Here is a 27,419-nt window from a genome sequence, read left to right as displayed (position 1 = left end):
TCGGATTGTCGTTTTCTATCCAACTTGCTCAAACAATCCTGAAATCGGCTAAGTACTTGCTTTCCCAAAGTAGCCTAGCACTTGATCCAGCAATAGTCTGCAGAGCGGCTGTCCGATTGGCAAGGCAGGCAACTAGGAGAAAGCGGCAAAGGAAAACAGCCAAAAGAACAATGAGCAAGAAAAGATAGACATATATATATATATATATAACACAAGCCCTTGGCCGAATTGTCAAGCAGAGGTTCAGAATACACCCCGCGGGTGGAATTGTGCGAATTAACAAGTTCTTCAAAAGACTACTGAAGCAGATAAAACAAAAGACACAGCGGCAGCTTAGGAGGCGGCAGACGGAGTCGGGGGGTCGGAGGAGGCGCCAACGTCAGTCGTCGGGGCGGTCGGCCGGCTAGTCTCGGCTTGATCGCCTCCGGCAGCAGTCGGATCGGTCGCACGCGGCTCGTTGCTAGAGGCGCGGTCGGGCTGAGGCTGGCCGTCTGCTCCGTCTTCTGGTGCCTCCGCCTCGCCTTCATCCTCCGCCTCGTCCTCCTCCTCGATGCTGGAGCCGATCACCTCCGCCGAGTCTTCGCCGTAGTCTGGGTTCATCCCAAACCACTCCGGCGGAACCTCCTCGTCGTCTTCAGACAGCTTGGGGACAAAGATGCTCGTGTTGGTGTACTCGGCGATCGCTGCAGCATGCTTGACGAGGGCGTCTTCCGCAGCCGCCAGCTCCGGCTGGGCCTCCGACCAAAGCGTGGCCAACCGGTCTAGATCCAGCCCCGGGTACCATGCCTTGACGAACTCCAAGGCCCGGCGCGCTCCAGCCCGGGCCGAAGAGCCCTTCCAGGCCTCGAGGCCACCAGCCGCGATCTCCAACCAGTTGGCCGTCAGGCTGGGTGTGTGTGGAGCCTGCATATCCGGCCAAAGGGCGGAGATCACCTGGGCGCCGACGCGCTGAAGCCGGCGCAGCATCTGGTGAGCCGGCCGGAGGCGAGCCTCAATACTCAAGATGTGTTCATCAAGAGTTCGGGGGGCATGGCGGTGATCTCTGCGCCCTCCGCCCTCCGACTTGCACGATCGGCCTCGATGGCTTGGATAGCGGCCTGAGACTGCCCAGGAAAGAAGTCTGCAAAAGACACGAAGAAACAAAAAAGCGAGTCAAAAACCAGGAGTCGGCAAGACCTAGGTCGGCGGCTCAAAGAAAGAAAACAAAGAGACTCACCATCAACGATGTCTTCGATCTCGTGGAAGCCGGAGGACAGCATCGCCTCCTTGTCAGACCAGGAAGAGCGCTCGCTCGCGAACTCGGCCAGGAGGGCGGCCTCCGTCTCCTCCGCCTCCCTCTGCGACTTCGCGAGCAGCCCCTTCCGCTCTGCCAACTGAGTGGTCAGCAGATCGCGCTCCGCGGCGAGCTTGCCGCACTCCTCCCCTTTGGCGACCAGGGCGGAGTTGGCTTCACTCAACTGCTGTTGAAGAGCAGCGTTGGCCCCTGAAGGAAAGAAAGAAAGACAGCAGTCGTGAATAAAGTAGGTCGCCAGGGAGATCCGGCCCGACTACTCAGTAGTCGGCCCGAATCTCGGGGACTACAGCCCGCGGGTGCGCTAGCGCGCCCCCGCAGAGAAGAGAAAAAGGAGAAGGACTTACTCCGGCTCTCCGCCAAGTCGGCGTTCCGCTTGCCCAACTCTTCAACATTACGGTTGAAGGCGGTGATGTGGAGGTTGTGGTAGTCTTGCAACAAGCATTTCAGACAAAGTTAGTACCCAGAAGTTCATTAAATTGGAGTTCTGGATCGCCTGCTCAGCAGCCGACCCGAAACTCGGGGACTACACCCAGTGAGTGCGCTGGCGCGCCCTCATAGAGAGGAACAAGAAAAATAAAGGCCCAAAGAAAAGACATACCTGGACGGCCGCCCGCGACGCCAGGAACGCCTTGGTGCAGCTCTGGACGGCGTCGCCCTCAGCGCTGAGCTTCGCTTGGACGTCCAGGAGCGCCCGGTTCAGCGGCCCTGTGCCGCCTCCTCGCACCCACCCAACAGGTGCGGCGCTCGTCGCCTCGGCGTTTGGAGCCGCGGAGCTGGCGGTGCCGGCCTCCAGGGGGCGGGGTGCCAAAGTCGCCTTCTCCAGACGACGGCGCGCTGACGAGCCGACCTGGAGGAGCAACCTCGCCACGCCTCTTCTTTGGTCGGCGGCACCGGAGGGTCCGCTGGCTGCTTGCCTCGCACGCCTTCAGACGGCGGCGGAGGCGACGGCGGAACGTTCGCGCCCGGAGTAGAGGGCTCGCCGCCTTCCCTCTCCTCGACGAGGTTCTCCCCGCCGGCTCCCCCAGTCTGCCCCGTGAACTCCGGCGGCGGCGGCGCAGAGTTCAGCGGGGTAACAAGCAAGGCCGCCTGGCAGCGTGTGGCTTCCCCAGCCTGCTGCTTCGCCGCGGCGGCTGCTTCAGCCTCCGCTAGTTTTTTCTTGGCGAAGGCCTCCGCCCTGTCAGCCTCCGCCTTCTCCAGGCGGAGGGCTTCTTCTTCATTGCGCTTCTCCTGCGCATTCTGCTCCGTCGCCTCCTGGAGGTCGGCAGCGGGGTCTATCCGCCGAGTGGTGGCGGGCGTCTCCGCTGACCCCATGACGGAGGCGGCGGCGACCCGCTCAAGAGAGAGGGGAGCCCTGAAGAAAGAAGGGCGAGCAGAGACTCAGACAAAACACGAAGAAAGAATAAAATTTGAAGTCAGAATACTTACGCGGAGACCAACGACGGCTTCTTCACTTCCTTACGGAAGCGAATGGCCTTCGCGGCTGCCTCGTCCCGCCGGGTCGCCGCAGCCGAGCCCTTGGGCTTCTTCGGCCGGCTGCCAAACAAAGTCGGCGCAGCCCGGCGCTTCTTCCCGCCGCCTGGAGCGCCCGATGCAGCAGAAGAGCCCGCGCCCGGCTGGCTAGCTCCTGGCCGATGGTGAGGGGCGACTCCTCCCTCGGCGTCGTCTTCAGGCCAGTCGGCAAAGGTAGCAGAGGGCCTGAAGTCACCTGTCGTTCCTCCTCCTCCCTCGGTCGTCTTCCAGAGCCGCCGCCCCCAGATCGGGGTCGTCGACGTCGCTCTCCGCCCGATCAGCGGCGAACTCACGGGCCGGCTCCGAGGTGCCGGCTGGTGGGTGAAGAAGGGGATTCTAATCAAAAAGCAGACTGATTAAAACAAGACTCGGCAAGAAGAGGACAATCTAAAGAAAAGAAAGGCGACTCACCACGGGCGGGGGGTTGGCGTGGGAGTATGGCTCCTTGCCGAATCGCCAGTCCTCCGGGAGCCTGCTGTCCGAGAGGTAGTTCACCATCAGGGCCACCTCTTCGTGAGGCATGTCCTTGGTGCACATCCGACTCGGGTCGCGACCCCCGCTCATCTGGCATATCAGGTGAGGGCGGCCTTGGAGTGGGAGAACTCGGCGCGAGACGAAGGCGGCCAGCAGGTCCGGGCCAGTCAGACCCTCTGACTGCGTCAGCACTCGGAGTCGCGTGATGGCGCCGGCTCCCGCAGGCGTCAGCGACCTGGCCCGGTACGACCAGTTGGGCAGTCTGCCAGCCGGCGGGGCGGCTTCGAAAGCCGGCAGATTAACCCAATTGCCCCTTGTGGCGACGTTCCTGACGTAGAAGTAGGACCGCTGCCACATCTTCACCGACTTCAGCAGCGAGATGGAGGGGAAGTGGTTGTCGGCTCCTGTCCTTCGCACGGCGATGAAGGCGCTGCACTAAGCCGGCACACCTGCGGCCTGGGTGCCGAGCTTGGAGAAGAAGAACTCCCCCCAGAGCTCGAGGGTGGGGAGGACTCCAAGGAAGCCCTCGCACAGAGCCATGAAGGCGGACAGCAGCACCACTGTGTTGGGGTGAGGTGGTGCGGCTGGAGTCCGTAAAACTTCATGAACGACCGGAAGAAGCTGCTCGTCGGCAGCCCCAGCCCGCGTAGGCAGTGCGAGCGGAAGATGACCCGCTCGCCCTCCCGCGGGGCGGGGGAAATCTCCCCCTCCGGCGCGAGACGCACCTGCACGCGATCCTCGACGGGAAGCCGACGGGTCCGGCGGAGGAACTCGATATGGTCTTCGTGGACCTCGGAGCCGTCCCAAGTGCCGGAGCGCACTGGGGGAGGCGCGACAGCGGAGGAAGAGCTCATCGCGAAGCTGTCACCGCGGCGTTCGCCGGAGCTTGGGCGTGCGGCAAGGCGAAGAAGAGAAGAGGAAGCAGGAGAGCGAGGAGCTGCGAGGAGGAAGAAGCGAGGGGTAGTGGGAAGGAGGGGCGCACGTGCCCCCCTCTTCCCCCTATTTATAGTCCTATGGGCTGCGAAGCCGAGGGGGCGGACGTGGGGATTTATTGCGCCCGCAGCCCCACGACCCCCACGATCCACATAAAGTTACTGCGCGCAGTAACTTCACGGGAATCCCAACCGCCCGCCAGGGCCGCAACGGATCCGCTCGGGCGCCGAGGCGCGGTAGTGGCAGGCCCCGCCCATGGGCCTGTCCCGTCGCGCGCGTGGGATGGCAGAACGGCCTGGCCACGTGCCCTCGTGTGACAGGCCAGGAACGGGTGGCGGCCTGGAAGCTTAGCTAGCACGCCACTTGAAATCCCGCCGCGACGTCCGAACTACTGAGCAAGTCAGAATTGAGTGAGTCCGAGTTGGGCGAGTCCGACTCCTTCTAGTCAGCCCGACGAAAGTCAATCAAGACCATGTATTGCGCCTGGAAAGAGAAACTGCCGAGGCTTCTCGGCCGATCGTCCGCGGCGCCTCACCAGCTTCGTGGATTACTGTCGGAGTAATGGGCCATGGGTAGGCCAATTCGAGCCCCACGACCTTTCAAGACATCGGGGCAGGCTGCGCCCCTCAAGACCACAGGGCGAAGAGCCGCCTCCTGGGGAGTCTAGGGCAAGGCGACCGACTGCCGGCTCACGGCCGAGTCCCAGGGACGACTTCCAGAGAAGCTGGCTTTGAGGAGTCGGCCGGCGACTCCAACAAACCGTGACCTCATCGAGGGGGACGGGGCAGGGGCGTGGCTACAATGAAGCCCACTCCCCGCCCCTTACCAAGGGCAGGCATGGCCACAGCGCGCCGTACTTGGAAAGATCTCCCCGCTGCGTGGCACTGTTGTCCAGCCGGCCCTGACATCAGCACCACTATACCTGGTCCTGCGCCCACGACGGCTTGTTTGTATGGCCTGGAGGCAGCAGGGCCCACCAGCCAGCGAGACCTCGGGAGACGGCGGGAGCACCGCCAGTCGGACCCAACGAGAGTCGGCCCGGGAGAGTCGGCCGAGCCCTCCACCGGGCCCACGCGCCATTAATCAAGAAGAGATGGGGAGTGGCCACAGTGATCGCCCGCCAGGCGGCGGGGCTGTTGCCACGACCCCATGACCAAGTTTGCATCATCAGGAGCACGACTACAGTAATCAGCAGCCGGCAAGACCCGCCCGCGGCGGACGCGGCCTGTCGGCTCCGTACCAGACCAGTCGGCGGGGCCCAGCAGTCGGCGGGCCCCAGCAGTCGGCGGAGAAGTCGGAGGTCGGAGACACTGACTGCGGGGCCCGCGCCCAGTCACATTACCATTGTACCCCTGGGGGTAGGCCTATATAAACCCCCCAGGGCACCCATGCAAAGAGTTGGATCCCAGTAGTTATATACCTCACCAGATAGAGGGAAAGAGCCAGCCTTGCCCTCTCCTACCATCATACACAGCTCAAGGAGCAACCGTGTAAACACTTGACCATAGTGATCATGCGGAGACCCCATAGAGCAGCAGTAGGGGTATTATCTCCCCGGAGAGCCCCGAAGCTGGATAAGATTCGCCGGCGTGCATGTCTTCGCCCCATCCCGTTTCCAGACACCGGAGACGTTGTACTCGCCCCACCATAATAAGTCATCCGTTGGCATATGTCGCACCAAACCCCCAACATAGGGCAAGCGCATTCGCTCTAAAAAAAGAGAATTGCTCTCTTCGTTTCATAATATAAAAGCGTTTTTAACACTACAAATACGTAGAGATAATCTAACTCTGTAGCACATATTCTCCATCTTCAATAAAAATAGTAGAAATGCATGAGAAGATGATCCCTTTATCAGCCAGCTCTTCCGATTTCTGAAATTACAATACAGCCCCGCACCCGCAGCCAAGTCCACCTATCGATTCCGACCTGCCTTCTCCTGCCGGAGCAAATCCCCGCCTCCCGGCACGCCATGGCCGGCGAGATGCCTGTCGCCGATGGAAAGGCCGGTTCCACCTGCAACACCACCAACCATCGCGGCACCTTTTGGTCCTCGTCCGCCTGCGGCGGGTTCTCGCGGCCGGCGGTCCTGGTTCCTCAAGCCGGCGCCGCCACCACGTGGGATTCGACTGCCCAACACCACCCGCTGCCGCCGACCTCCTCCGTGGTGGCTACCTGCCCCTGTAAGGTATGCGGAACCCTAGCCGTACGACGCAGTTCGCTGCCTGTCTCGTTGATGTGATGCCAGCGGTGAAATTATACTCCAGTAGAAGAAGACTTTTTTGTGTCTATTATCTGGACGGTATATCTCCTTCTATTCGAAATTGTCTACTCTTTTCTGGAGCAGATGGCAAAGTACATACTGAAGCGCAGAGTTAATTTTGAATCCACCCCTTTAGACGTGAATTCAGGGGCAAAAACGGTTTTTTTGTGCGCCTAATGGTTGGGTTGTGGCATGATGTGTGACATCAATTTCACCAAGTGGTGGCATGGAAGAAATAAGGCTGTTGTGTTCGGATCGGTGGCAAATGAGGATTGGAGCGTTCCTCAGTTATGTAGGAGGTTTATTTCCAATATTATTTGCTTCAGGATGTAAACACTAAACAGAACAAAAACATGAAAGGTGGTGCTTGAACAACAGACAGCAAAGGCATCCAGTATAAATCACTGAAAACTGCGTGTCGCAGTGTGTACTTGAGAAGGCTGTTGTGTTCGGATCGGTGGCAAATGAGGATTGGAGCGTTCCTCAGTTATGTAGGAGGTTTATTTCCAATATTATTTGCTTCAGGATGTAAACACTAAACAGAACAAAAACATGAAAGGTGGTGCTTGAACAACAGACAGCAAAGGCATCCAGTATAAATCACTGAAAACTGCGTGTCGCAGTGTGTACTTGAGCTGCACATTACAACCCCAAAGGAAACAAGCTATAGCAAATCTTGCTTTGGATTAGATGTTGTACCTTCCTAACAATCTCTAGAATGATAACAGAGAGAAAACATGGAGCCTGGAGTGAATACCGAGTCGCGACTTCGTTTTGTTTCTACCCCAGCGTGATGTTTATTTTGGCATGGTTTTTCGACCTATCTTCATTTCTTGTATGGTGAAAAGGACTTGAAATCAGAGAATAACCAAGAGAGACATTCAGAATTCATGTTTACTATCAAAGACATGCAATACATTTATTTTCTTCATACGATTCTTAGAACATGTATCCAGCTCTTATATAGATTGATATGTACATGATACATGTCTTGGTTGTTGCCTACAGGTCAGAAGCTCTTGCTACCTGTCGCCGCCACCCTAGCCCTACAACATAGTACTAACGCTTATGGGTCTGGGACCTCCGGGAGTGTCAGCATGGCACGACCTGGCTGCCCAAAAAAGTGTGGCAATGTCAGCATTCTGTACCCATTCGGCACAGGAAAAGGCTGCTTCCAAGAACCCTTTAGTGCCACATGCAATGAGACCGGGGCATATCTGGCCTCAACCGAAGTTAGGGTACCGGAGATCAGTCTTACTCTTGGTGAGGTTCGTGTTCAGAACCCACACATATCATCGCGATGCAACTATACCAACGGCACCAATAGCACTGGTTTCGACGCCTTAATGCTTGATCCTTTTCATAAACTTTCCAACACCAAGAACAAGTTGACATCAATTGGGTGTGCTATGCTTGCAATGGTTGTCGGACTCACTAAGAGCAAGAAGCAGATTGAGTACCCCACCGCCGGCACATGCTTTTCATTCTGCATTGATGCAAGTAGTATCGAAGATGGTTCAGAGTGCTCTGGCTTGGGTTGCTGCCAGGCCCCTGTGTCAGGAAATGTCAGCTCATTAGTCACCTTATCCTTACCAGTACCAGAGTTTTACAACTCTACCATCCAGTCTTTCAGTTCCTGCAGCTACTCATTCGTTTCTGAGAAGGACTGGTTCAAGTTTGATCGTTCCTATGTTAACTCTACAAGGTTCGCAAGTACACATACAGATGGGGTTCCTTTGGTACTCGATTGGGTTGTTGGTAATGCAAGCTGTTCAGAAGCCACCAAGATGGGATCACAGTATGCCTGTCAAGCCATGAATAGTGAATGTATTGATGTGTCCAATGGCCCTGGTTACCGCTGCAACTGCTCTCAAGGCCTATGAGGGCAATCCCTACCTACAAGGAGGGTGCCAAGGTATGTATATGTATCTCGCAGAATCAACCTGCACTCTCCTTTTATTTCAGCTTTATTGTTTATGGAATGCAATATTCTGTTGATTCATCACGACATTCTCCTCACTTCCTTGAAATGACAGACATCAATGAGTGTGTACCTCCAAACCAGTCATTGTATCCTTGCAAAGGTAATTGCATGAACACCGTGGGGAGCTACAACTGTTTGTGCCCATCAGGATTCAGAAGTGATGATCCAAAGAGCATACCCTGCGTTCGAGCTGACCCAAACAAAACCCTGAAGATAATCTTAGGTAAAGGATTATTAGCAATCAAATTATTTTGCACACTAGCTGCGCACGTGCTGCTTCAATGTAAACAGAAAGCATTTTTGCACTTTTTACGCGGTCATACAAGTCCAATACAATCTGTATGCATGCCATCGAAGCAAATGGGGTGTATGGGACAACATGTTGCAATTGTTTTAGTCAATTGTGGGCAATTCCACTAGTTGAACTGATGGTAATTATCCATCATTATTTTCAGGCATATCTGCTAGCATCATCTTCCTCATGGTTTGCATGTTTGCTCTACGGGCTGAATATCAGAAAACGAAGCTGGCAAAAGAGAAGGAAAGATTCTTCGATCAGAATGATGGTCAGATACTGTACCATCAAATTATGTCAAAACAAGTCGATACATTGAAGATATTCACGCAGGATGATCTGAAGAAGGCTACAAACGATTTTGACAAGAGCAGAGAAGTGGGCAAGGGGGGTCACGGCACTGTCTACAAGGGCATTCTTAAGGATAACAAGGAAGTAGCCGTGAAACGCTCAAAGATCATGAACGTGGCCGAAACTGACGAGTTTGTGCAGGAGATTATTATACTTTCACAAACCAACCACCGAAATGTGGTCAGGCTTTTAGGGTGCTGCTTAGAGGTGGAAGTTCCGATGCTGGTCTATGAATTCATCCCGAATGGCACTCTCTTTCATTTTATCCATCGTAACTACGGAAGTCGACCTCCCTCACTGGACACCCGTCTTAGGGTCGCTCAAGAATCTGCTGAAGCACTGGCGTATCTGCATCTGTCCACGAACCGCCCTATAGTACACGGAGATGTTAAGTCTATGAACATTCTCTTGGACGAGAACTACATGGCGAAAGTGACCGACTTTGGGGCGTCAAGGATGCTCCCCAAGGATGAGGTTCAGTTCATGACATTGGTGCAGGGCACCATGGGTTACCTGGACCCTGAGTACCTGCAGGAGCGGAAGCTAACAGAGAAGAGCGACGTTTACAGCTTTGGCGTTGTGCTGCTGGAACTGATCACGGGGAAAACAGCCATCTACCACGACGGCTCCATGGAAGCCAAGAACCTCGCGTCGTCCTTCCTGCTCGCAATGAAGGATGGGAGCCTTGATGGCATCCTGGATGCAAGCATAGTTGGTGTCGGCTTGGAGATGCTGCTGGGAGAAATCGCCGAACTGACGAGGATGTGCTTGAGCACCATGGGGGAAGAGAGACCTTCCATGACCCAGGTGGCTGACAAGCTAAAGGCTCTGCGAAGCGCATGGAGGGAGAAACTGGTGCTTGACCATGGCAAAGCAGAGTGTCTGGTCAAGTTCTCCTCACCTGCAGTGCTTCTTGATCCTCCATCATCGAGCACGTTCTCAACAGGGCCCCACATGTCTGGAATAGGTATAGAGACACCCAGGTGATAGTTTCAGTTATTATTTATTACACTACGCGAGTAGTATTGCAAAGAAGAGAGAGAGAGAGAGAGAGAGAGTGTGTGTGTGTGTGTGTGTACGTGTTAGAGGCCTGGAGCTTCCAGTGTATTACCAGTATTTGTCATGTATTTGCGGTACCAAATATTAAGTAGAAGAAGTTGGAATTGGTTATTAGAACATTTATGTCCTAGTTTTGGTTATTTTGGTTACGTAATATTTGACCTTCATCATCTTTTGTGTTGCTTGCTGCTTTTTATTCATGCCTTTTGGCAGTTGCATTGTAATGATTTGTAATAATTTTGAGAGTAAAATGTATCTGCAGTCATCAGATTAGTGTACAGAGCAGTATCCGATCACTTACAGTTAATGCTTCAGTGAACCTGCTGTCAGTTCTGTTGTTTCTGTGAACTCTTATCTCTGTTAGATTATTGAAAGTAGGTCCTGCTGTGCTCATATTCTTTACTAAGATATTTGCCTCTCAAGTCAGGCGAACAATAAATAACTTTACTCTAACTCGGACAGGTAATAAGGTGATTTGTGCTGCCACCACAGTTTGAAATTAAAATTTCATAGTTTGTTACAAGGATCAATCTCAGGTGACATTGCTCCACTTCCTCCTGCTTACAGTTTTTGTTCATTACTATCATATAGAATTTCATACTGAATTCGATTGATGGAGTTCAGTAAATTTTGATTCATCTGATGTCATGTTCTGTACTGTTGCGCATATCTATATAGAACCGCCAATTATTAGCAATTAACTATTCCAGTCTATATATAATTATCAATAAGTAGAACTATTCCAGCAGTGAAGTGCCGGCCTGCTACTAGAATCAAGTGTTTATTGATTGCTAATCTGTTACACAAGTCTTCGGTCATAGCCTCGTAGGGCGTTCATTCAGCACAGTTTAGCTGCAAATCAACACAGTAACCTGTTGGCTGTTGCCGTCATGACTTCAGACAGTGACACATTTTTCTCTATCTGATAGGTGCCTTCGTTGACTCGTTTGCCAGCTTGCGGCCAATTCTCTTCTGATAACAGATTATATCAGGGCCAGAGCTTTATATTGTTAAACAGTACCAAAGTTGACTTGGTAAAACAAAAATAACGGTGGGTTTTGCAGCTCAGATGTCATATATATAGAACCGTCACTTGTTAGCATTTAACTATTCCAGTCTATATACAGTTATCCCATCACAGTTCAGGGAAAGTAGTACTCCCTCTGTTTAAACTTTGACCAAGTTTCTGTTCAGACTTTGCCAACTTTGACCGAGTTTATGGAGAAAACTATTTCTATCTACAATACCAAATATATAAAATATGAAACTATGTCTTATGATGAATCTAATGATATATGTTTGTCACTCTAGATGTAAATGTTTTTCTCCACAAACTTGGTCAAAATTTGTAAGGTTTGACTTTTCAAAAAATCTATGTGCACTATATTATGGAACGGAGGGAGTATAACTTTATAGAATTGTCACTTATTAGTATTTAACTATTCCAACAGAGAAGTGCTGGCTTGTTACTAGAATCAAGTGTTTTTTGATTGGTAATCTGTCACACTAGTCTTCGGTTGTTGCCTCGTGGGGCTTTCATTCAGCACAATCTAGCTGCAAGTCAACACAAGCAACCTGTTTGCTGTTGCCATCGTTACAGTGGCACGTTTTTCTCTCTCTGATAGGTGCCTTCTTTGACTCCTTTGTCAGCTTGCGGCCGATTTTCTTCTGATAACAGACTATACCAAGGCCAGAGCTTCAGATTGCTATACGTCCTCAGAGTACCAAAATTGGCTTAGTAAAACAAAAATAATGGCGACTTTCGCAGCTCCGGTATCCTCCATGGATGCAGCTGCAGCCCTTTGCCTTGTGCTTATTCTATCCACCACGACTACCTCTCTTGTCTATGCACAAGAAACCAACAACGGTGGGTGCATCACAGATGAGAGGGGTGCACTGCTGTCTTTCAGAGCTGGCATCAGAAGCGATCCACAGAACCTATTTTCCTCTTGGAATGGCCAAGATTGCTGCCAGTGGAGTGGTGTCAGGTGCAGCAACAGGACAGGCCATGTCGTCAAGCTTGACGTCCGCAACGATCTCTTCTTTGACGATATCTATCGTAACTGGTACAGTGAAAATTCTCATGGGATGCGTGGGAACATAAGTTCTTCCTTAGTTGCTTTGCATCATTTGGAGTATCTAGATCTGAGTGGAAACTATCTCGGTGGAGTGGATGTGCCCATACCCAGATTCTTGGGCTCCCTCCAAAGCTTGAGATATCTCAACCTATCCTGCATGGATTTTCATGGTAAAGTGCCTCCTCAACTTGGTAACTTGTCCAGATTGCTATATCTTGACCTCAACAACAACTGGAATCTTAATTCTTATGGCATGATGTTGCACATCGAGGATATCTCATGGTTGTTGCGTCTCTCTTTGCTAAGGTTTCTCGACATGACCAGTGTGAATCTTAGTGCCATTGGCAATTGGGTTCAAGTGGTTAACATGCTATATAATCTAAGAGTCCTTCGGCTCCGTCGTTGTGGACTTGTTTTTCCACAGACACCTATGGTGCGTTCTAACCTCACATCACTTAAGATGCTTGATCTAAGTGATACTGGGTTTCATACCATCAATCCAACCTACTGGTTCTGGGATGTTGGCACCATCAGGCATCTTGACCTTACAAATAATGAAATTGCTGAAGCATTTCCAGATGCGATGGGAAATATGACTTCGCTTGAGGTACTTCGTCTTGGAGGCAATCATCTCACCAGTATAAAGCCCGAAGTACTGGGAAACCTGTGCAATTTGAGAGTGCTAACACTGTGGTCAAATCTGATCAATCAAGACATTTCACAATTTTTGGAGGGGTTGCCTCACTGTGCATGGAGTAAGATGGAGTTGTTAGATATGTCTTGCACGAATGTCACCGGGGAAATTCCAAGGTGGATAAATCAGTGGACTGATTTGAGCACTCTTCAACTCTCCTCCAATAGGCTTGAAGGATCAGTACCTTCAGAAATTGGCATGCTCGTCAATCTCAAACTTTTGTATCTAGACGGCAACTATTTCAACGGTTCTATATCAGAGGAACATCTTGACTCTTTAGTGAATTTGGAGGAATTGGACTTGTCTTACAACTCCCTACACCTGAAGATCAGCTCAAATTGGATTCCCCCTTTTAAATTGCGCCGGGCATATTTCCCACGCTGCAAAATGGGACCTCATTTTCCTCTGTGGCTAAAAGGGCAGAAGGGTGTTGTTTATCTTGACATTTCAGATGCAGGCATAGTTGATAACCTTCCGGATTGGTTTTGGAGTGTGGTTTCAAATGTTCAATATTTGAACATCTCTTTTAACCAAATCAGTGGCAGGTTGCCAAGGACTCTTGAGTTTATGTCTTCAGCAGTGATAGTTGATATGAACTCCAACAACCTCACTGGTATTCTACCACTGTTGCCAAGGCAATTGGCAGAATTGGACATTTCCAGAAACTCTTTATCAGGGCCACTGCCACGAAACTTTGGAGCTCCGTTTGTTGAAGAGTTGTTGCTTTCTGAGAACAGTATCAATGGCACGATTCCAACATATATTTGTCAGCTGCAGTCATTATTGGTACTGGATTTAGCAAAGAACCTCCTAGCAGGACACCTCCCTGTCTGTTCAGAAGAAACAAAAGAACTGAATAGATCCATTAGAGCTCTAGTCCTGTATGAAAACAACTTGTCTGGTGAATTTCCTTCATTTTTGGAGAGCTGTTCAAAGTTGGTCCTTCATGATCTTGCGCACAACAACTTTGCCGGAGAGTTGCCGACATGGTTAGCAAATAAATTGCCAGATTTGTCCTACCTCAGGTTGCGGCAGAATAAATTCTCTGGCTCTATTCCAGGTCAGCTCACACAGCTTGAACACCTACAGTATGTGGACCTTGCAGATAACCGAATATCAGGATCCATACCTCATGCGTTGGTCAACTTAAAAGCAATGATACAGGAGGACCAAACACTTTGGAACCCCTTAGTGTGGAGTTATGAAAGGCCAGCAAACCCTGACACGAATGATTCACCAAAATATGAAGATTGTACTGTTTGTATTGATTATTTCAAAGTTGTCTATATTGTTTTAGATGGTGGTGTTGTCTAAATTGTTGTATTCTTGATTCTGTGCTACTGCATATGTTGCTTAAACTGTTTTTTCCGGGTGTGCTTAAACAACTAGGAGTTTTTTCCGGGTATGCTTAAACAACTAGGACATGATGTTGCTTAAACTGTTCTAGACGGTGTTGTTGTCTAAATTGTTTCTTTTGAAGTTTTCAAATTTGTTTAGACTTGAGTACTGCTTTATTGATTGTTTCGAAAAGTTATCTATTTTTCCGATGGTGTTCTCAAGTACGAAGAAACCGTTTTTTCTTTTCTTTTGCGATTTTGGATCTCTACGTGTTGCATTGAACAAACACCTTCATTTTTGGAAACTTTATATATCCTAGAGACCGGATCCAGCTAAATAATTTGGGAAGCAAAGACGCCATTTTCTAGTTTTTGTCCTAGTTGTGCGATGAAGAAACTTAGTACCTGTCCTAGCTAGCCACGTGGTGAAGACACCTACTTTTGGTTCATCCAGCAAGGTTGAACCACTCCATGCACTATGTATGTTTGATGCATATGTTTCATCCCGAGATGGGCAACGGCTCTTGAACTAGTAGTACATTTAATGGCGATGAAATATTTTGACTCCAGTGCGGTTTTCAGATGAACATACGTGTCCGGGGAACAGCTCGCGGTCTTCGTTCTAGGAAGGAGATAAACTAAACTAGACGTTTGAGAGTTGAGATCAGAGATCAGATGGGGATCGAACAACGGTTGACTGCTTGCTTGCTGCCACCTCCTCCCGCTGTCCAAATTAAACAACAAGCCACGTTTACGGTTTGATTAGTACTCCGTTTCACACCCCCTATGATCCAGGAGGCTTGAGTACAAGTTCATCTTTCCTTGTGTGTGTATATAGCTCGTATGTAAGTATGCACACGAATAACCCTCGCCCAACTCCAATACAGTCGCATAATACGCGGTTGCGGAACAAATCCGGGGGCTACACCCTACATACATACACACACATACATGGGTTGGCCACTGTCTTCAGGTAAGAATTTCCTCCTGGCCTAGCTTAGCTACCTTGTTCATGTTCAACAGTTCCTTTTGTAAAGAACACACCCCAACCGTCTTCTCTAGAGAGTTGCCTCCTTGCAGTTGCATCTAGTTTTCTTCCCCCCCGCCTTTTGCTTGTTCTTTTCTAAGTAAACACACTCCATGAGTTTATTTTGTGGAGTAGCAGCTTCCGTTTAGTATATGGATCTAGAAGATGTAAAACATTCTTCATGTGTTGATGTTATTTATGGGAAGATGTTGCTGCATGGTGAAAGGTTGTTATTGCCATATGAAGGCTCTTTACGCAACCAAGACTTCAGGATGCACAATTTTTCAAGTTTACATGAAACTTTCACCTATTTCTCCGCACCATCATACTATAAAGCTTCATGGTAGCTTTGTCGCAAAACCCCACCTCTCCTCACGTGAAGTAGCAACATTTGCATTTTTTTTACATATCCTCGAGGGATAATACCCAGCATGATTTTCAACACACGTGTACAGGTTCTTTTAGATCACGTAACACACATACCGACCGCTCAAAAAAAAAAGTAACACACATACCGAAAAAAGCTTTCGCCCCGCTTTATATATAAAGCAAAGATCAACCACAACCCAAGTACAAACGCACCCCATGACAACACACGCACACACCCAAGGCGGGATACATAGGCGCTGAGCGCAGCAACACCATCACTGACACTACAAGAGCAATCGGGGACCTCCTCCGTGAACACGCCATCGCGAAGAGATGAAGCCGCATATGACGAACCGTGAGCTCCAAGGCGGCGCCTCCAAGAAGGTTACGACGCCAACGCGCCCCCACCTCCTGACCCGAGGGTCAGAGTTTTCCGTGGAGCGACACGATGAACAGTGAGAGCCGCGATGACGCCTTCAAGAAGGTAACGCGCTACGCCGCCGCCGGTCTGTCTGAAGATAGAACAAGTTTTCACCCCAGCAAACACTCACTACCACCGAACGCCACACCCCTGCCACCATGCCGCCCACACGGCCATGGTCACCGGGCAGCACCAAGCCACGGGCTCTGCCCATGAACACCGCGCTACCACCACCAGGGCCGCCGCCCCGACATTCAAGACCTTGACACCACCTCAACCGAGACCTGTCGCTACCCCAACCAAAGCGACGAGTGGAAAGGCCGCTCCTTTTTCACACCCCTGGGCGCCCCTCCACCGTGCCGAGACCCAAAAGGCCGGCCAAAATTGGCCTCCATCACCCGTCCTGCTGCACCGGGTGCAAGACAAGCTCGGTCCTGCTGCTGGGCGCGAGACGAGCTCGATCCTGCTGCGGGGCGTGAGACAAGCTCTGTCTTGCGGCCACGGGCGCGAGACGAGCAACAAACTGCAATTGGGAGCGGTCCAGCCCTATGACGAGGGTAGAGCCCGGACGACAAGGGGAGGAATCGAAGGTCGAAACAGGCCGCTCACCGATGGGCGATGCCAGAGACCAGCCGCCGTCGTGAAACGATCCAGACCACCACCATGAGGAGCAGCCGCGAGCCACTTTGCAGCAGCTGCGACATGTCGCCGAAGACGCAGCCCGCCCCCTGGCCATGGACGCCCGGCGCCCCTCCACCCCGAAAGGAGTAGCCTGACCGCCGGCCGCCCCACCACCAGCTTAGCCAGGTCACCGCCGCCACCACCCGGATCTGGGCAGGAGCACCCAGATCCGCCGCCAGCAAGGCCCCCACCCTCGGAGCCCTAAGAGCCGGCGCATGAAGGGGAAGGGGGGGAGGCAGGACCACCGGGACCGGGACGCCAACACTCTGGGGGGGGGGGGAGCAGAGCCCATGGATGGGCCGACCGCCGCCGCCGACGCAGAAGGCCGCCGCCCGCGACGCACGCCTCCAGTGCGCGGGAAGAAGATCTTGCCTTGATCACGCGTGGTTGGGGCACCAACATGAGTTTTCCATTGTTGTCTATCTCTTGGATTACTCGTATTGAGAAAACTTTCTTTATCTTGTATATGCAGATATATGCCACGAGGCGAGTTTTTATTGAATTGTGTTACTTTGATCTGATGACTAGTTTTAAAATTAAATACCACGCGGCATATATACGAGAGCAATCCTGATATTGACAAATTTTAATAATTTGCATTCATCATTATGAATATTCTTTCTATGCCACGGTTTGACTTCTGAATATTTTTTTTTTCTAAAATGGCTTTCATGCATGCCAGCTTTTTCGAAATGACAAATATACCTCGCAGATAAGTCTTCCCTCCATCATCCATCGCCCCGCGTCCCAATTCCCAATTATTTTCATACGTCGAAACTCTATTGTGTTGTGTCACTTTGATTTGAGGACAAGTTTTCAGTTTTCATACCACGTCGCAAACATACGTGGCGAGCAATCCTACTCTTGATAACTTTTAATAATCTGCTTCCATCATCGCAAATATTCTATCCATGCCACGGTTTTTGGCTTGGGACTAAGAAATTCGAAAATGGCTTTCATACATGCCCGCTTTGCCGAAATGACCAATATGCCCCGCAGACAAGTCTCCCTCTACTTCTCTCTCCCGCGTTCCCATTCCGCTGACCTGAGGAGCACAGCAAACCCTCGCCCCGCCGCCCAGCACGGCCGTGGCCGGCGAGATGCCTGACGCCGATGGACCTCCTCCACATGGCGCACCACCAGCCAGTGCGGCGCCTCCGGGTGCTCGTCCCCCTCTGTCCGTTCCCCACGGCCGGCGGTCTGGTTCCTCCGGTTGCCGCCGTCGCCGCCACGTGGGGTCCGAGTATCCGGCACTGCCGGCGGGCACCGCCTACTCCGGATTCGTATCCGCGGCCATATTACGCCGCCCCGCCGTTATGCGCGCAGGGCTACCAGCCCCCGTAAGGTACGGCCGGGGAACCTGGTGAATCTGTCTTGTCTCTTGTGTCGCTGATGTGTTGCATACTCCAGGCCTTTGGGGATACTAGGAGTGGGAGAAGAACAGTAGAAATCGTCGCAGCGTAGAGTGATATTTTGTTTACTTTACTACCTTACATTAGCAGGCGAAAACTTTTTGTATGCACTTATAATGGTTGCGCTGAGATGCAGGTTCCGGAGTAATGTCAAGTGAGGAATCAACCACGCCGTAGCGTCATGTAGAAATGCGCTGTTTTTGGTGGCAAGTAGGGGTCAGAGATTAATCAGATTGTTATTCAGTTATGCAGAAGGTTATTTATCAAAAATCTTTGTTTCTAAATGTATTGTAGAACGGAAACATGCTCGGACAACAGGAAGAACGTCCAGTATAAATCAGTCAAAATGATATGTCAGTCGTAGTGGGCAAGAGAATGTTTGCCATTTTAGCTTTACATACAGAGCAACAAAGGATGTTACTAATGTTTTTGTTTTCAAAATATATCTTTTCCTTATTGATAGTGTACTTAAGTTTTAAACATCACTGCCAATAAGCATTCAATAGAGGTATTTCATTGGAAAATTGAATATAAAAACCCGAAATGACAAGTATATGCAAACTGAAACACGCTACTTAATGTTATTCTGGATTGGAGGTAGTGCTTTTCCTACAATTTATAAAATGAGAACAGAAAGAAACATGGAGTCTGGAGTATACAATTACTAGTGACTATTTTCTTGTATACTCCGCAACATAGATGCATAATTCATATTTTTCTTCTTCTTTTTATCTAAATCAGATTTGAACCTAAATTCTTGTCTGATGGCAAGAGACTTGAAATCCGAGAATAACTAAGCGACACATACAGAATTTATGTTCTATTTTATAAGACGGGCATTAATCTCTGTTTCATCATCTGATTCGGATATTGTTGGATCAAAATGTTTGTGGTAGTGGGATCAAACTCTTAACTACCAATATATTCCCTATGTGATGGTAATTTTAGGGGACTACCAATATATTCCCTATGTGATGGTAATTTTAGGGGATTTTTCCTAAATGGTGTTCGCATTGGTTTGTCATCTACTAATATGTCGTATTTGGCATTTTGTATTTCGTGAAGACAAATGACCGATATCAATGATAGATTGGTATGTACATGATACATGTCTCAGTCGTTTCCTAATATAACATTTTTTTGCTAAACACAAAAACTACCGTAACATACATATGGCCCAGATAGATTGGTATGTACATGATACATGATACATGTTTCCGTCTTTTCCTCCAGGTCAGAAGCTCTTACTACTTGTTGCTGTCACGCTAATCCTGCAGCATAGTACCACCGTTTATGGGTCTGGGTCTTCTGAGAGCATCAACACGGCACGGCCTGGCTGCCCAGACAAGTGTGGTAACGTCAGCATCCCATACCCGTTCGGCACTGGAAAGGGGTGCTTCCAAGAACCCTTTAATGTTACATGCCATGAGAACAGGGCATATCTGGCCTCAACCGGAGTTAGGGTACTAGACATCAATCTTAACTTTGGTGAGGTTCGTGTTCAGAACCCAAAGATAGCATCACAATGCAATTACACCAACGGCACTAATAGCACCAGTTTTGTTGGCTTAAGTCTTGATCCTTTTCATAAGGTTTCCAACACCAAGAACCAGTTGATATCGATCGGGTGTAGTATGCTTGGAATGATCCTAGGAGTGACCAAGGGCAAGAACCAGCTTGAGTTGCCCATTGTCAACTCATGCTTTTCATTCTGCACTGACGCAAGTAACGTCGATGATAGCACAGAGTGTGCTGGCATGGGTTGCTGCCAGACCCCCTTTCCAGGAAACATCAGCTCCTTCAACACCTCATGTACACCAATACCACCTATATACAATGCTAGCATCCAGTCTTTTAGCCCATGCAGCTACTCATTCATCGCTGAGGTGAACTCGTTCAAGTTTGATCGTTCATATGTCAGCTCTACAAATTTCAGAAGTAAATATACTGAGGGGTTTCCTTTGGTACTTGATTGGGTTGTTGGCAATGGAAGTTGTTCGGAAGCCACCAAGATGGGGTCACAGTATGCCTGTCAAGCCATGAACAGCCAATGCATTAATGTGTCCAATGGCCCTGGTTACCGCTGCAACTGCTCTCAAGGTTATGTGGGCAGTCCTTACCTACAAGGAGGGTGCCGAGGTATGCACATGCATCTCGCAAAATCAACCTATAATTTCTTCTTTATGTCCATTCTTTATGCGGGGAATTTCTCCTCTATCAACTTTATTGCTCTTGGAATGTGATCTGCATGTTGACTTTCTCCTCACTTCCTTGAAATGACAGACATCAATGAGTGTGAACCTCCAAACCAGTCTTTGTATCCTTGCAAAGGTAATTGTAGAAACACCGATGGGAGCTACACCTGTTCATGCCCATCAGGATTCAGGAGTGATGATCCACAGAGCATACCCTGCGTAAGAGCTGACCCAAATAAAGCTCTGAAGGTGGCCTTAGGTATGGGTTATAAGAAATCAAAATATTTTACACACCAATTGTTCACACATTGCTTGATAAAAAACAGAAAGCTTTTGTGTACTTCTTTATGCCAATCATATAAGTCCGACTGGAGTACAGTTTGTATAAATGTCATGTAGTAAAGCAATGGTGAGATGACACAATACGTGGAACTATTTTTTAGCCAAATGTGGGCAATGTCTCTAGTTGAACTGATGTAACCGTCATGATTTCAGGCACATCCGCTGGTGTCGTCTTCCTCATGGTTTGCATGTTTGCTCTACGGGCTGAATATCAGAAAAGGAAGCTGGCAAAAGAGAAGGAAAGATTCTTCGATCAGAATGGTGGTCAGATACTGTACCATCAAATTATGTCAAAACAAGTCGATACATTGAAGATATTCACGCAGGATGATCTGAAGAAGGCTACAAACGATTTTGACAAGAGCAGAGAAGTGGGCAAGGGGGGTCACGGCACTGTCTACAAGGGCATTCTTAAGGATAACAAGGAAGTAGCCGTGAAACGCTCAAAGATCATGAACGTGGCCGAAACTGATGAGTTTGTGCAGGAGATTATTATACTTTCACAAACCAACCACCGAAATGTGGTCAGGCTTTTAGGGTGCTGCTTAGAGGTGGAAGTTCCGATGCTGGTCTATGAATTCATCCCGAATGGCACTCTCTTTCATTTTATCCATCGTAACTACGGAAGTCGACCTCCCTCACTGGACACCCATCTTAGGGTCGCTCAAGAATCTGCTGAAGCACTGGCGTATCTGCATCTGTCCACGAACCGCCCTATAGTACACGGAGATGTTAAGTCTATGAACATTCTCTTGGACGAGAACTACATGGCGAAAGTGACCGACTTTGGGGCGTCAAGGATGCTCCCCAAGGACGAGGTTCAGTTCATGACATTGGTGCAGGGCACCATGGGTTACCTGGACCCTGAGTACCTGCAGGAGCGGAAGCTAACAGAGAAGAGCGACGTTTACAGCTTTGGCGTTGTGCTGCTGGAACTGATCACGGGGAAAACAGCCATCTACCACGACGGCTCCATGGAAGCCAAGAACCTCGCGTCGTCCTTCCTGCTCGCAATGAAGGATGGGAGCCTTGATGGCATCCTGGATGCGAGCATAGTAAGCACAGGGATGGAGATGCTGCTGGTAGAAGTTGCCGAGATGGCAAGTATGTGCTTGAGCACCAGGGGGAAAGAGAGACCTTCCATGACCCAGGTGGCTGACAAGCTAAAGGCTCTGCGAAGCACCTGGAGGGAGAAGCTGGTGCTCGAGCATGGCAAATCAGAGTGTCTGATCATTGGCTCCTCGCCCACACCTTTAATGCTTCGTGTTCCTCCGCAGTCGAGCATGTTCTCGACTGGGGCCCAGATATCTGAAGTAGGTATAGAGACACCTAGATGATAGTTTCAATTGATTATTACACCATGCGAGTAGTATTGTGAAGAGTGTTTGAGGCCTGGCGCTTCTAGTATACTATCTGTTTATCTATTTTTTTAGAAGTATACTATCTGTATTTGTCGTCTATTTGTGACGTTAATGTAGAAGTTGGAATTGGTTGTCACAACATTTATAGAATGGTTTTGTTTATGTTGGTTATGGGATATTTGACCCTTTTTTTTTGCGGGGGATGGGATATTTGACCTTGTTCGTTTATTATTGTGTTGCTTGCTGCCTTTCATTTACCCCTTTTGGCAGTTGCTCTGTACTGAATTTATTTCGTTTGATCTTAATTCAATTAGATCATTTGTACTCTGGAAACATGTCAGGCTCTTTCAAGTTGGCTGGCCTATATATATGTAGTCCTCTGTTGAGTGAAAGGGGTTATTACGTCATTGAAGTTGTCAAAGGGGTTAATGTCAAAGGGGTTACAGACTTAAAATACGGTCATTAGTTCATTAACTGTGTGTTCGAAATTTTAAGTCGGTGTTCGGCTCATCTATGCCCGGTGAACATTAAAAGGAAAAAAAATAGCAGAAACATTAAAAGAAAATGTGTGGTGCAAGATGCTCAAATGGTGATGTTCATGCAAAATTTTGGGATGTTTGGACATTCTAGGAGCTTCGCAAAAACAGACAAAATCAGGTGTGAACAGTATTGTTTTCAAAAGTTTTTCAGACATCCGAAATTTGTCTTTTTTGACATGAGCTCCTCAAATGTCCAAACTTAACCAAATTTTGCACGGACATCATGCATATGAGCATCTTGCACCATAAAAAAAAATTGGATTTGTTAAATGCTATTTATGCATATAAGCCCATGTTTGGATAAAAAAGGACACGTTGAGCTGGGTAAAAGGATAGACTCAAGAGTAAGATGGATAAAAAATACGATCATTTTTTTTTGCAAAATCTTCCGATCTTTATTCATTTTCAATCATGGTAGTACAACAAACGCATGAAATCTTTCTTTAATAATAAAGCATGGATTGACTCTGTGGGTCCACCGTCACAATACGCTTATTCCCGTGATTTTACGCTTTCAGTTTGAATTTAAAACATATTCGAGGTGGTACTAAATTTTTGCTCAATCTGTTTCGCTGTGTCTGATTTTTCCCCCGTACGTGGCTGATTTGCTAAACTGGGCCTCGGCTAGGGTCTGCATCCATGCTCAATTGTGTCCGTCGTAGGCTGCATATACAATTGAATATATAGCAATACACTGAATAATCCCACCTTGCTCCTGTGAATCGAATCTCACCGATTCAAACATGTCTAGGTTATCCCTAGCATCAACCAGCCTCCTCAAGAATCAACAAAAGCGCATGAGAAAAGCACAGGCAAAGGCGGGACAAGATCAGCGGGAGGCAAGGGATCTACGGAGGTGGGTCAGTGGAGGGCAAAAAGGGACTCAAAGTTGTGGCCTACAGGAGGCGAAGCCAACACTAGGGGCGGCCGGGCGGCCGACGCAGCTGCTATAGGAGGCGAGGACGGCGCTCGGGACGGCCGGCCAGGCCGCGGGAGGTGCAGGGGGGGTGAAGAGCCCTCTGGTCGATGCCGCGGCAGCAGGAGGCGAAGCCGGCACTCAGGCCGGCCGACCAGGGGAGCCGCACAAGCGGGGGCGAAGAGCTCGCCAGCTGACGCGGTTCCTACAGGAGGCACTTTTCCATGTTAGCATAGAGACACTTTTTTCGAAGAGTTTGCAAAACAGTTCGAACATGGGTGACATGATCTGTGAGAGATTTGCTATAAACAAGGATATCATCGAAGTAGACCACAACAAACCCACCAATGTAAGGGCGAAACACATAATTCATAAGACGCATGAAAGTACCCGGTGCTTCCGATAAACCCATAGGCATGACTAACCACTCATACAAGCCAAACTTTGTTTTGAAAGCGGTTTTCCATTCATCACCCTCTTGTATGTGGATTTGATAGTAACCACTTTTAAGATCAATTTTTGAAAAGATAGTGGCACCACTAAGTTCATCAAGCATATCATCAAGGCGTGGAATGGGATACCTATAGAGAACGGTGATAGCATTGATAGGTCTACAATCCGAACACATGCGAAAGCTACCGTCTCTTTTTGGCACAAGAATGACTGGAACGGCACAAGGACTCGAACTTTCATGCACATGTCCATGGTCTATGAGATGTTTTACTTGCCTTTGTATTTCTTTGGTTTACTCGGGGTTGACGCGGTTGGGAGATTTGTTCGGAAGTGGTGCTCCGTGGATGAGGTCGATGCGGTGCTCGATGCCTCGTAGTGGAGGTAGTCCCGGAGGTAGCTCGTTGGGGAAAACATCTTGGAATTCCTGCAAAAGAGAAGACAACACTAAAGGTAGAGTGTGAGAGGTGTTAGCTTCTGGGGCGTTGTCCTTGCACAAAAGGACATAGTGCATGAAACTAGATGGGTTCTCACACACTTCTCTTATCTCACTTTTGGTGGCAAATAGAACTAAGTTCTTATTTTCGCTCATCGTGGAGGCACTCAATTTGGGCTTGTGGCGCTCACTCTCTTTTTGGTGGTTCGCTCTCCCACTATTCTCTCCACGATGGGTTGCTTGCTTGTCAGCGATCACTTGGCTTGGAGACATAGGGCGAAGTACATACTCCTTTCCTTTCATCTTGAAGATGTAGTGGTTCGTTCAGCCGTTGTGGATGACACCTCTATCAAATTGCCATGGTCAACCAAGAAGAAGGTGGCAAACGGTCATTGGAATGACATCACACTCCAAAGTGTCTTCGTAAGCTCCGATTTTGAAGGAGACTTGCACTCTATGCTTGACTTGAATAGTGCCGGAATCGCTTAGCCATTGAACTTTGTATGGATGTGGGTGCTTCGTCTGGAGCAATTGGAGCTTGGAGCAAAGTTCTTCACTTGCTAAGTTATGACAACTCCCTCCATCGATGATTACCTTGACGGACCTTCCATTGATGCCGGCCTTGGTATGAAAGATGTGGCATCTTTGGTCTTCTTCTTGGTGATGTTGAAGGGTCAAGACCTTGGACACAACAAGAGCGGGACTTGAATCTTCATCACAAAAGACTTGTTCCTCTTCATCGCTCACTTGCCGGTGCATGGCGACTTGCTCAAGTGCTTCCATTTCTCCTTCACTCATGGAGTTGTATGTACCATCGTCGTTGAGGATCATGGTCCGCTTGTTGGTACACTCGAAGGACTTGTGGCCTCGGCCTCCGCATGTGAAGCATTTGAAGGAGCTTGTCTTGACGGTCTCATCGGTTGGGGTAGACGATGATGAAGCTCTCGGCTTGAAGTTGCTCATTGTAGGAGGATGACTTGAGGTTGTCAAAGCTTTCTTGTAACTTGACTTGTCGATGTTGCTTGTAGAAGGCTTGGTTGATGTAGAAGGTGTTGGAGTCGTTGAAGCTTGGGTGTTGGAGAAACCATAGGACTTGGATGAGAACTTGGCATACTTGAAGTCATCTTGCACTTGACGTTCCACTTTGGTAGCTTGATGCACTAGCTCGATGAGGTTCGAGTATGGTTGGAAGTCGGTGATCTTCTTGATAGGGTGATTGAGTCTATTCAAGAAACGTGACATAGTTTTCTCATCATCTTCCGTGACATTGGCTCGTATCATTGCAATCTCCATTTCCTTGTAGTACTCTTCAACTCTCTTGGTTCCTTGCTTGTGGAGCTAGAGTTTCTTGAAAAGGTCACGATTCTAGTAGGTAGGCACGAAGCGTGCTCTCATGACATCCTTCATTTGCGCCCAAGTAGTGATGGGTGGTTCACCTTTTGCCTCTCGGCGCTCAATGACTTGTTCCCACCAAATGAGGACATAATCTTGGAACTCAAGGGATGCCATCGCGATCTTCTTCTCTTCTTCATAGTTGTGCAAGCGGAAGATTTTGTCGACTTTCAATGCCCATGAAAGGTACTCTTCGGGATAATTGCTTCTATTGAACTTGGGCATGGTGAACTTTAGCTTTCCTAGCGTTGCTCTTCATTGTGTTCGGGTCGGGGATGATGACGTCCTTGACGAGGAGGATCATCTCTCATAACTTCCTCTTGCCGTGGAGGATTTCCATTGTCTTCTTACTCTTGTTGAACTTGATGTTCTTGGCGAGCTTGTGGAGGAACTTGTCGAGCTTGACGTTGCACGCGAGCTTGATATATTCGTTCGTGAACTTCTTCGCGAAGCGCTTCTTCATGTTCACGAGCTTGTCGGCCTCAGTTGGCTACAGATCGACTTGGTTCTCGGAGGGCACGTTGCGCCTCAAGTGCTTGAGCTTCTCGCAAATGTTGCTCTTGACGTTGTGCCTTGGCATCTTGTGCTTCTTCGTGTAGATGCGCTCGCTCTTCCTCTTCGTGTTGGCATTATCGTTGCCATTCTCATGCTTGCGCAAAGGTAGCTTAGTTTTGATGATGTCGTTGTTCTTGAGAGTTGTTGTCATGTATAGGGTTGTGGTTGGCTTGACGATCTTGACGCACAGCACGACGAAGATTGTACAATGTCGGTGTATTTGAGCCGAAGATGGTGGGAGTGTTGACTTGAGAGGCTCCGTCTTGATGAGGACGAAGTGGAAGAAGAACGGTTGAGCAACAAAGCACGAATCTCGTCCATTCTTGCATCATTCTCTTTCTTGTGGTCATCGAGCTTGTGGTCGAAGTAATCTTTTGTGCATTGCTCGGAGAGTCGCAAGTCGGTGGTGAAGTTGTCGATGCGTTCGCTCATTGCTTTTTGCTCTTGATGCAAAGCACATTGTGCACCAAAGAGGTGGCTCTTTGTGACGTATGAGTTCATGTCGTTGTCTTGCCCGATGAAGAGTGGGTTGGTAGAAGTACTTGGCCTATCCACCATTCCAAGGGAAATATGTGAGTGGTAGAAAGAGAAGAACGTATACCAAATGTACCTTGACCGATGTTGAAGGTGGATCAAAGATCACTCCAGTGTGGAACAAGGAAATATCACAATTGGTACCAATTCTTGTCGGTTTCTCACACCTACACAAGTAAAAGCTTATGGTGGAGCTCGGTTAGGATGGTGGCACAAAATTTGATGCAATTGTTAGTGAGCTTCAATAATGTTGGAAAAGATTCGCAAGTTTGCAATGCAACAAGTAGACCAAGCAAAATGAGGTACACGGAAACACACATGCAAAGAGATGAATGGGGTCGTGCAACCAAGGATGAGCCAAAATGTGGGATCCACAAAAATGCTCTTGTTGCACAACACTAGAGAGACGCTAGCACTATTGCACAATAGGCGGATACGAAGACTTGTGCACAACCTACTAAGCAAAAATGCAATGACTTGTATCCCAAGTATGCTCTATGTATGGTATTCCGATGATA

At 49.1% G+C, this 27,419-nt stretch overlaps 2 protein-coding genes and 1 pseudogene across 6 annotated transcripts; all 3 read left to right on the top strand.

Moving 5' to 3' along the window:
* The first annotated feature begins 6,167 nt into the window (after positions 1-6,167).
* On the top strand, positions 6,168-10,279 carry LOC123152682 (wall-associated receptor kinase 2-like; annotated as a pseudogene).
* Positions 10,280-10,417: 138 nt separating this feature from the next.
* On the top strand, positions 10,418-14,362 carry LOC123152679 (receptor-like protein EIX1). The gene is made up of 2 exons (XM_044572173.1): positions 10,418-11,213; positions 11,813-14,362. Exon 2 carries the CDS (start codon positions 11,915-11,917, stop codon positions 14,246-14,248), a length of 2,334 nt encoding a protein of 777 aa, XP_044428108.1. The 5' UTR covers positions 10,418-11,213; positions 11,813-11,914; the 3' UTR covers positions 14,249-14,362.
* Positions 14,363-17,765: 3,403 nt separating this feature from the next.
* On the top strand, positions 17,766-22,241 carry LOC123152680 (wall-associated receptor kinase 3). 5 transcript variants are annotated; one of them, XM_044572178.1, is made up of 6 exons: positions 17,767-18,114; positions 18,180-18,234; positions 18,318-18,436; positions 19,415-20,320; positions 20,465-20,635; positions 20,872-22,241. In XM_044572178.1, the coding sequence occupies exons 4-6, from the start codon at positions 19,816-19,818 to the stop codon at positions 22,053-22,055; spliced, it is 1,860 nt and encodes a 619-aa protein (XP_044428113.1). In that variant the 5' UTR covers positions 17,767-18,114; positions 18,180-18,234; positions 18,318-18,436; positions 19,415-19,815; the 3' UTR covers positions 22,056-22,241. The 5 variants fall into 5 exon arrangements, with proteins under 5 accessions (XP_044428110.1, XP_044428109.1, XP_044428113.1 ...); XM_044572175.1 differs by having other exon boundaries at positions 17,766-18,114; positions 18,318-20,320; XM_044572177.1 differs by having other exon boundaries at positions 18,180-18,436.
* The last annotated feature ends 5,178 nt before the right edge of the window (positions 22,242-27,419 follow it).

Source organism: Triticum aestivum, chromosome 7A (genome assembly GCF_018294505.1).
Source record: "Triticum aestivum cultivar Chinese Spring chromosome 7A, IWGSC CS RefSeq v2.1, whole genome shotgun sequence".
In the NCBI taxonomy this organism is placed as follows: domain Eukaryota; kingdom Viridiplantae; phylum Streptophyta; class Magnoliopsida; order Poales; family Poaceae; genus Triticum; species Triticum aestivum.
Note: the sequence above shows the minus strand (reverse complement) of the source record. Positions and strands in the feature narration are given on the sequence as shown.

Bases quoted from the DNA above. Each gene is read 5' to 3' on its own strand.
- LOC123152679 (XM_044572173.1), top strand. From the start codon at position 11,915: ATGGCGACTTTCGCAGCTCCGGTATCCTCCATGGATGCAGCTGCAGCC.
- LOC123152680 (XM_044572175.1), top strand. From the start codon at position 19,393: ATGTTTCCGTCTTTTCCTCCAGGTCAGAAGCTCTTACTACTTGTTGCT. The intron at 20,321-20,464 runs GTATGCACATGC...TTGAAATGACAG, and splicing joins CCTACAAGGAGGGTGCCGAG to ACATCAATGAGTGTGAACCT. The intron at 20,636-20,871 runs GTATGGGTTATA...TCATGATTTCAG, and splicing joins AGCTCTGAAGGTGGCCTTAG to GCACATCCGCTGGTGTCGTC.